At 38.4% G+C, this 10157-nt stretch overlaps 1 protein-coding gene and 1 pseudogene across 2 annotated transcripts; both read left to right on the forward strand.

Annotated features, from left to right (window-relative positions):
• Positions 1–1289: 1289 nt before the first annotated feature.
• LOC137743668 (uncharacterized) lies at positions 1290–6128 on the forward strand. Of its 2 annotated transcripts, XM_068483603.2 has the most exons (12): positions 1290–1777; positions 1884–1985; positions 2230–2310; positions 2425–2534; positions 2684–2819; positions 3025–3123; positions 3640–3745; positions 3907–4364; positions 4442–4615; positions 4714–4911; positions 5072–5398; positions 5742–6128. In XM_068483603.2, exons 1-12 carry the CDS (start codon positions 1478–1480, stop codon positions 5832–5834), a joined length of 2184 nt encoding a protein of 727 aa, XP_068339704.2. In that variant the 5' UTR covers positions 1290–1477; the 3' UTR covers positions 5835–6128. The 2 variants fall into 2 exon arrangements, with proteins under 2 accessions (XP_068339704.2, XP_088542538.1); XM_088686412.1 differs by lacking the exon at positions 1290–1777 and having other exon boundaries at positions 1888–1985; positions 2234–2310.
• Positions 6129–6159: 31 nt separating this feature from the next.
• LOC137718775 (uncharacterized) lies at positions 6160–7494 on the forward strand (annotated as a pseudogene).
• Positions 7495–10157: the final 2663 nt, after the last annotated feature.

Genomic DNA, 10157 nt, shown 5'->3' on the forward strand with positions numbered 1-10157 from the left:
CCAAATTCGTGCACATCCACCAATTGATGAAATTTAGTCGGACTAGCCCATGATCTCTGATGAGGGGAGAATGGGGTTGATTGGAGGGTGTGGTTGAATATGAATAAGACTGCTTACATATCTCCGAGAAGGAGAGTCAAACCATGCATGTAGTTCTATGAAAGAATGAAAGGAACTATCCTGATGAATAGCTTATGGCAGGGCGTTAAGGAGATGAGTTCTCCATTGACGCTTCTACGCGTACACGGCGACGTAAGAGCCTCTGCTAGGCATTGAAAGAATATGTGTGTTGTAGAGAATATCAGACTTAGGGAGAAGTAGATTTCCCCTGATAAATACCTAGGCTAGTGTCTTAATAGGGATCTTGAGAGTTCTTGCAGAGAAAGTAATCTTCATCAAATCTATATACTATCTAGGGGGAATCTAGGATAAGATACCCAATCTTCTTAGAATCATGATCATGTTACCTAATCCTCAAGATATCCTAATTTGACCATAATTAGGATTGTCCTTACTTGAGGGACAAACAATATTTTTAATAGGTTTTTAACCCTAACTTGTCGAACTACGCTCAATGGGCTTCGTGTATTCCGATCCTTTTTGCCATCAATCATGGGTCTAGAAAATGATGGTCCCACAACAACTCTCAGCCAAACTGCCATTTCAATCATGGGTCTAGAAAATGATGGTCCCACAACAACTCTCAGCCAAACTGCCATTTCATCATCAACTTTAACAACGGGGATTGATACGGATAGAAATTGAGAGAGCACTTAAATGGGTACGCATCGCCTACGTTGGCCACAGTGATTGCTGGTTTGCCTCCCGCAACGACAACAGTGTGCTACTGAGCTACTTGTGATGATGACGGCGGGTGCCTTGTGATTAGCAACTGCTGGTGCTACTGGTGATGATGACGGCGATTGGGTCTGAATTTGGAGGGAATGTGGGTTGCATAAGGATTGGGAGAAAAGGAGAGACAAAAGGAGGGGCAGAAGCTTTGATGACAAGGAAAAAGTAAAAAGATAAAAAGATAAAAAGATAAAAGCAAGAAAAAGAAAAAAATAATATCAAACTAATATTAATGTTTTATTAATTTTTTAATCACAAATATCTGAACAATTTATTGTAGGGTTTGTGAATGCATTTGGACGGCCCACGATCGTAATAATTACCTATTACCTGATTGTCTGGGCAATTATCGGGTAAAGGGTGGACTTGCTCTCTTGGGTAACACCAGCATTTCCGAACCCTCTGTCCTCTAATTAGCATCCACGTGGCAAAACCATAAAGAAAGACATCCAGTTCATCCACATTTTTTCTACATCGTGTCCTCCCTAATTTCAGAGAATATTTTCCCCTCCGCGCCTCCACCACCTCTCTCCCTCTCTCTCTCTCTCTCTCTCTCTACCCTTTGTCTCTCTAGACATTTTCCGTCGAACCAAACAGCCCAAAATTTTCCCGGAAAATTCCAAAAATGGACTCGACGCCAATTAACTGGGAAGCCCTAGACGCTCTCATCATCGATTTCGCCAAATCGGAGAAGCTAGTCGAAGACTCCTCCACTTTTACGACGTCGTCTTCCCCGCCCTCTTCCCCTCCGTCTTCCTCTTCCCCCTCCTCTATCTCCTCCTCGTCGTACCACTCGAGATTGATCATTCGTCAGATCAGACGGTCGCTAGAGGCCGGTCACATTGACGCCGCCATCGGCCTCCTCCGCTCCCACGCCCCTTTCATTCTCGACGATCACAGGCTCCTCTTCCTCTTGCAGAAACAGGTACTCCAGCTGTTTGGCTGCCGATAAAACGCTGGAAAGTGTTCTCAATTGCAATTTCTAGGGTTTAATTTGTGGAATTATTAACATTTGGCTGTTTCTTTTGAAGAGGTTTATTGAGCTATTGAGGAGAGGGACCACAGAGGATCGTGACTCTGCAATCAATTGCTTGAGGAATGCTCTTGCTCCGTGTGCCCTCGACGCTTATCCGGTACTTAAAAACTTAGTTCTTTCTTCTTTGTATTGAGCCTTGTATAGTTTGTTGCTTTCATTAAGCTTGTATTGGAATTTATTACTAGGAGACTAGAGGGGTTAGCTATAGCTCTATATAACGTTTATCTCAAAATTGAGCAAATATAGAAACTGGGCTTGTGCTGTTTTACTAAATGTTTGACGCCCGTTGCTTCTGTTGGTTTGATTATGGATTCTGATGGATGGTTTTATTGCATTTTAAGGAAGCTTATGGGGAATTCAAGCATGTACTGCTTGCTTTTATATATGACAAAGAAGACCAATCTTCTCCGGTAGCGACTGAGGTGGGATACTATTTGTAATGTATACGCAGCTATGAGCAAAGATTATTTTTTAATTTACTCCCATACCATATATTTAGACTAAGGTAAAAGGGGTGTTTGCATTATGCTTTTCAGTGGTCTGAAAAGAGGAGGTTTGACATTGCCGGATTAGTTTCCACTGTCTTGAGAGCTTATTTACATGCTTATGATCCAGTCTTCTCGATGACCTTGAGATATTTGATAAGGTGTTACCTCTTTGACTTTGGTTTAGTTACTTGCAATAAATATTATTATGTTCATTGGGTGTGAGTGATTGAGTGCCTGTGTGTGGGGATGCAGCACAGGCATTAGATTCATTGTTGTTGTCTTTTAAAGTTATTCCTGTCTTATGCAGCATCCACAAAGGATTTTGTTTTCGTCAAGGAATTTCATCGCCTATTTCAGATCTTACACATAGATTACTTCTTGAGGAGCGTGACCCCCCTGCAACACCCCAGGAGAGCTTGTTTGAAGCACCTCCTTTTGATGAGGTGAGATTATCTAAAATGCAAACATTTTTCATAGACATTACAGGAGGTAAAAATTGAATTATCATATAGGTCAGCATCTTGCAGGTGATACATGTATCCACATATTTTTTTCTTATCTTCCATGTGTTTGACAATTAAGTACTAAAACTGTCAATTACACTACTAACCATGTCCTTATATAATCATGTTTGTATTGGAAAACCAGGTGGACATACAAGCCCTTGCACATGCTGTAGAGCTCACGAGACAGGGAGCTGTAGATAGTTTGAGATTTGCTAAGGGTGATTTATTTCAGGCGTTTCAGGTTAATAATTACTTACGATGTACTTATTATTATAATTACCTCAAATTTGTTTTTAATTTTTAATTTTTAATTTTATTACATCATTTATTCACAATTTGTGGGAAAGTGGCCATGCATGCAGGCTTTTTCTTTTGCCACCCAGATTCATAGCTCTTACTTTTGATGCAAGACATACATTCATACATATGAGTAAAAGAACAAGAAGCATACTGTTAGTTGATTGGATGAATGAAAAATGCATATTTAAAGTGTAGGGACTGATGTGATTTTAAAATATAGAAGCTATAGTGCTGTTACTCGACTACTTTTTACCCAACCCTAGAAACATGATTTTGGCCTTGTTATGCTTGCATGCTAGTGCTTCCCTGGGAGAATGCACCTAATGATGCCAATGCACATTATCTTCCTGCTCATATATCATGTAACTTGTTTAAGAGGTTCATTGAAATGTTATAAATGGTTGGCTTAGGTATTTTTGAGTCCACTAACATTAAAACTTGTGCTTATATACTGCAGAATGAATTATGCAGAATGAGATTTGATGTTGCCATGCTTGATGAGCTGGTTCGTGAGTATTGCGTTTACAGGGGCATTGTGGATTCTGGTTTTGCAACTTCTTCTGGTGAAACTTGTGAACTTTTTCTTTCATCCTTATTTTCTAATGTTTTGTTAAGTGAGCGTGTGAGCTTGTTTTTATTTTATTTTATTTATTTTAATTATTATTATTTTTTATATTTTAACTTGTCAGACTCTGACTACTACTGATCTACTTGTCCAATGCAGTGTCTGGGGTGCAAAGCCTTTCCAAATCTTTGAAAGTTGATCAACCGGTGATTGGGCATTCTCTGTCAAGAGACTGTTCTCATGAGGTCGATTATGGATCCAGCAAACATTCTGATGGTGAGATTTCTGTTAGTAATGATAATCTAGGTGGTTCCCCTGGAAAGAGTTCTGATGTGACGAGCATGCAAGGAATGGATATTGAAATGCGTTACGTTTGTGAGCCATCGAGCACTAATGAAGATTGTAGCACCAGTGGATCACATCAGCCTGATAAACTCAGAGTTTTACAAAGAAGACCCAGTGCACCTGCAGAAAGAAGTAAACGCAAGCGATGGAGGGGAAGACAAGATGATCTTGATTTTACTCCTGGCATATCCTGTAAGGAGATGAGTAAAGAATCTAAAGAGCTTAGCACAATTGACCTGGTTTCCGATACGTATTCATCAAGGGAACAGCAGGTTCTGTATTGTTCGAATTATTTGTCATGTAGTAGTGGTTGCATTGGTTGTTATTTGACAATGGTGTTGCTCTGCAGGCTTCAGAATGCTTAAGTTTAGGCCTTGACAATGTGGAGGACAAGTATGAGATTGTGATTGGGATGAAGGAACTAGCTAGCAAAGGAATGGCTGCAGAGGTTGTGGAAGAAGTTAATTCTATGGACCCAAATTTTTTTGTACAAAATCCTGTTTTGCTCTTCCAACTTAAGCAGGTACTTAGCTCATGTATTGTAAATAGCTTGAAGTAATTGTTGTTAAATCATACTATAATATACAAAACTTTACATTCTGATAATTTCACAAACTGTAGGTTGAATTCCTTAAGCTTGTCAGCTCAGGTGATCATTCTACTGCCCTGAGGGTTGCATGCTCTCATTTAGGTCCTTTAGCTGCAAGTGATCCAGCTTTACTGAAGCCCTTGAAGGAGACTTTGTTAGCACTGCTCCAACCTAATGAAGATGCACTTGGGAAAGGCTTGCCCTTACATGCTCTTGCAACTTCACTCCAGGTATGCCATGACTTACTGTCATACTAAAATTAATAGGAACTGCCGATGCTTTACAGAACCACCATTAAATCGTTTTTCTATCTGGATATGAGTCTGAAATGTGATTTATACAATGTACCATGGCATAAATGCGAACTAAACATTTGCTTCTGTCTGATAGGTTGCGATTGGTAGGAGGCTTGGCATTGACGAGCCCCAGCTTATGAAAATAATAAGAGCAACCCTTCACACCCATAATGAGTGGTTTAAACTTCAAATGTGTAAAGACCACTTCGAAAGCCTATTAAAGATTGATTCCTTGAAAGAAGTTAATACTCCTTCGCTTGCTGCTGCCGCTGCTTCTAAGTCAAATGCAGATAGTTGCTCTAATGGGTCTTCCCAAGTTACAGTATCTTCAAGCACGAGGATGGTGGAAGATGGTAGCAGCCTGACTCAAGTGTCATCTAGAGATGTTGTGTGTGATGAAAATGCCATACTAAAAGTAATGGTGAGTTTTATGAACTGAACTTACGTATCTGTATCTTTCTAAATTGTTCCATGTGGAAGCATATTCAATTTTTTGTAGTGAATTTTCCCTTTTGACGAACGCGACAGTTGCACTTCCTTGGCCTCGTCAAAAATAAACATGTGCACTTTATTGTCATTAGCATGTTCAGTCAGCCATACGGCATAAGATTTCTTATAATCCAATTCGACTATTTGCACTTGTATATATACAATTTGACTGCAACTAGACTATGATATTTGTCTGTTTTAATATAAACCACATCTTCTAAGTTCAAACACTGGTTTGTTCACTTCAACTAGTCTCACTGTGTGGGTGGTTGCAGGAATTTCTAGCTTTGCCCAGGGCTGATGCTATCCATCTTCTTGCACAATACAACGGAAATGCCGAGACAGTCATTCAACAGATATTCGCGTAGTTTGTATTGTAGCCGGTTTTGCAGCTACGTATAATTAATTTTTGCTTATTATTTGATTCAATTTGTGCATAGAGTTTCTAATTTAGGTAGACAGACATACGCGTAGTTGTTGAAACAGAGGTACAGTACGGTAGCATTTATTGTTAACACTTACACAGGCTGTTCTTGTACATTGTCATATGGGGATAATCGTCTGAGAAGAGCAGCCATTAATAAAACACTTGGTTGATATAAAGACGAAGAGGTGCTTGTTGGATAGTTGGATTGATTTTATTTCATGGAATTTTCTCTCTATTTTTTTGTTTGTAAGTTTTGAGGTGCGTCGATGCGCAGGAATGGGAAAGGTCTTGTTTTCAGAATTTTCTATGGTGCTTTGTTGTGTTGGGTGTTCTGGATGTTTATCGTCACATCTTTGGTCAAAATCAAAAAACTAATATCTAACGGTGAAATGTCCGGAATATTTTATACTCAAGCACAATAAAATTTTCGCTTGTTTTTTATTTTTTGTCACGCTGGGAAAAAGATTAGTATTATGAAATTTCACTAAAACAAGTATCTAAAATACAATTATCTTTCATCCAGCTTGAAGACACAATTGGAACCTCACACCTTGTTTATGTGATATAGGCTGCTGTGGTTATTATATAATTATTATTCGGAATTACCAAATATATTTGTCAGAAATACAATTCCAATTGGAATTTACAATTTACTTTGGTGATTTTGACTTGGGAAGTTTCTTATGATGATGAATACATGACTTAAAAATTAAGTAAAAATATTGGATTCCGCATTAGCTGACAACAAATAAAGTCGGTAAGAAACACTTAAAGAATCAAATTATAGAAAAGACATTACCAAGGTTTTTTATTTTTCATTTTTTGAAACGGGGCTAATATTTTCAATTGCGAAACAGAATTTTAAGGTGCTTATTTGCGAAATTTTGGTTCACTTTGATCATAAAGCCTCCCAAGAAATCTCCTCTGCTATCGAGGATGGCAGTCCTAGTGTTTGCGAGGGTATTCGGCGTTATAACTGCTCGATATGTGTAAACTCTAAAGCAGATAAGTATCCGAACCATGACTATATTTCAAAGCATCAAAGTCATCGAAAGGCCTTTGCACGACATCAAACTACTAGAAATGCCCAAAACTTTTAGCAGGTAATTGAAATCTATTACCCTTTAGATTTGAATTCGGGCAGCGTTGTTCCTTTGGATAAGAGCATCTTCAGCAATGCCCAAGAAATCTCCTCTGTTAAGCATCTGTTTTGGTCTATTTGTAGGGCCGAATGTGCACGCAATCCTGTAATATTCTTTGCAATCTTGTCCATGCAGAGATCGGGGAGTGGATGGTTTGAGAGCTTGTTAAATAGTCTTTAAAATGTTAGCTCTAACGAGGAGATATTCTCGGTTAGGCACAGGAGGGAAAATATATCTTCAATTGTACAGACTCTGAATAAAGTTTACAGTTTGGACTGGTACAGTAGTGCTTCGAAGAATGAGTGCTTTGCCGCAGCTGGCTTCAAGTGGATGCTTAATCACGTATATGTCTATTACTCCATGCCGATAGGTGTATTCTATTATGAAGTAATCTGTTCTGTGATTAGCAGAAAGCTTTTTCTTTTAGTGATAATTATTAGCAAATGTGAAGCAGTGTGAACCACCATATTGCTACCTAAGGGTTTGTCCATTGTGACCCTAAAAAACTGGAAATTTAGATTATCATTGCTCCAAACATTAGTATTGTGGGACCATGAATTTTCCTCAGCCCAAGTAGGCGGATCAGAATATAAGTGCCTCCATAGTCTAGTCATGGACTAGACGATTCTGATTGGGTCGAGCCGCATAAACGGGTGAACAATGCCACCACACCCTGTCTGATTCCAGAATGGTAGGCAAGGCTCACATGCCATGTCGAGAACGATCATGCTTGTTCCACAAGATACTAGGCAAGGCTCACATGCCATGTCGAGAACGATCATGCTTGTTCCACAAGATACTGAAACCTAATCCAATTGGGATCATATTGGTTTCCTATATCTTTGGAGATTCCTATAATCTAAGGATTGTCTCGAGTCACAAGGTAATCAAACTCCTAAAAGAAAATAATATCTTATGCTAGATATTATTTAGGATTCTTCCGGCTTTTTACGGATTCACTATCCTAAAAGGGTTCTCTCTCGATTAGTATAGAACACCCATCTGGAATTCATAAAGGTATTTTGATATTGTGCTCTCTGCATTGCATGTCTCTCTCTCGCTCTCTAGCCCACTGCTTGATTTCTAAAACTTTTATTGACTTGACCTTGGGAGACCATTTGGCTGATACCACACTGGTGCCTAGGACTTCACGGTTATATGTTCTCTTTTGTAGGTAGTCGTTCTTGCACTCGTCCATCCACGATGGTGCGTAAATTTGGTTCCAACAACTACTATTATAAATTTCTGTTTCAATCAAGGAGGATAAATTGACCATTATACTATAGAATTATCAGAGATGCGGGCCAAGGTTCCACTTCTAGCAACACCAATACTATTCCCAACTTAGTAATTACCAGGTGTGAGGTTTTATCATAAAAAACATTAGTATTAGTTGGAGTATGATTAAGATATTTAAACCATTATACTATAGAACCAATTAGTGGGTCACACGTGAGAGATCCACAAATCAGCACTCACGTGGAGCCAAGGGAACTCACCCTACACGCGGGGTCAAGGGACCCACCATCATCGCGTGGGGCCAAGGGAACCCACCCATCACGTGGCAGTACAGTACGGGCATGTTCCCTATCTCTGATGTCATGTAGAATTATTAGAGAGGCGGGCCAAGGGCCCACTTCCAACAACATTGATATTGTCCCCAACTTGGTAATTACCACATGCACAATCCGACATGTGTGGGGTTTTATCACAAAAGGTCTCAGTATTAGTTAGAGTGGGGTTAAGATATTTAAACTATTATTTCTTTTTTTTCTATGGCCAATGTGGGACTCAACATATACCACTTTTAGTTAAATGAGTTTAATAATAATTTTCATGCAAGTGGCCTTTTATCATAGTGATAGAAAAATGTTGAGTCATTGCAGCACGACGATGTGGGTTCAAACCCTGTCGTTAACTATTTTAACAGCTAATCTAACAAAATCTATCATTTGACAAAAAAAAAAAAAAAAAAATCCATAACTAAGAGTGAAACAATAATTTTTCACTGACCTACTTTCCCTCGCACCCAAAATTTTCGCTTACCCACTATTACAACAATAACTTTCTTTTGCACATACAAAACATATATATGTGGAAGTTACTAGTTACGTAGACTTAATAAGGGATTTGGTTCATAGCCAAATTAGTTTAACAATGTGTTTTGCACATGGACTCAATATGGAGTATAATGCACTACGGAATCTATACAAACTCACTTAAATATTAAACCAAATACCAACCCTAAGAATCTTTGGATTTCATACTTGCACATGGACTCAATATGGGGTATAATGCACTCCGGAATCTATACAAACTCACTTAAATATTAAACCAAATACCAACCCTAAGAATCTTTGGATTTCATACTTGCACATGGACTCAATATGGAGTATAGTGCACTCCGGAATCTATACAGACTCACTTAAATATTAAACCAAATACCAACCCTAAGAATCTTTGGATTTCATACTTGTTTAATTCCCCCGAGACTTTGCAATTCCAAATATAAACTTAACTCATGATGGCAGAGTACTGTAACTTGCCATGTTTCCTGTGAGAAAATGAGATGTATAAGCACAATCGTTGTACGACGGCTTGTGCAGATACTTCATCATGGTAGGCATGCGGAGGTCGGCTTTTTCGAAATGTGAAGGGATGTACTTTTTATAACACATGGGAGGGGCCGACTGTAAAAGTAATAAGAAACTTTTGGCAGCGTGCATGGTTAAAGCTAGCCGCTAAAACTTGGAGTAGAATTCTTTCTACTTTTATTCTCATTTTTTTTTCTTCTCGTCTCATATATTTTTTTTTTTTATAAAAAAAATTAATATAAATTGTTAATGTAACTTAATAATTTCTGTTCAAATAAGAAGATAAAGAAAAAAAAAAAAAGATTAAAAAAGAAAAGAATCCTCCACTAAAACTTTCACTCCTCCGCAAACAAATGAAACCAGATGGCTGCAGGTAAGATACGAATAATATATATAGTAGTTTTTTTCCAGCAATGTCGGGGGTTTCGGTTGGAAAGCTGATGAGCTTGTCTCACTGAAAAGATTTAATATTTTGTGTTGGTGAAGTACAAAATGTATTTAAGAGTAAAATTATAGACAAAGCTCTAT

This window comes from Pyrus communis, chromosome 15 (assembly GCF_041283825.1).
Source record: "Pyrus communis isolate YQ-2024b chromosome 15, ASM4128382v1, whole genome shotgun sequence".
Classification (NCBI taxonomy): domain Eukaryota; kingdom Viridiplantae; phylum Streptophyta; class Magnoliopsida; order Rosales; family Rosaceae; genus Pyrus; species Pyrus communis.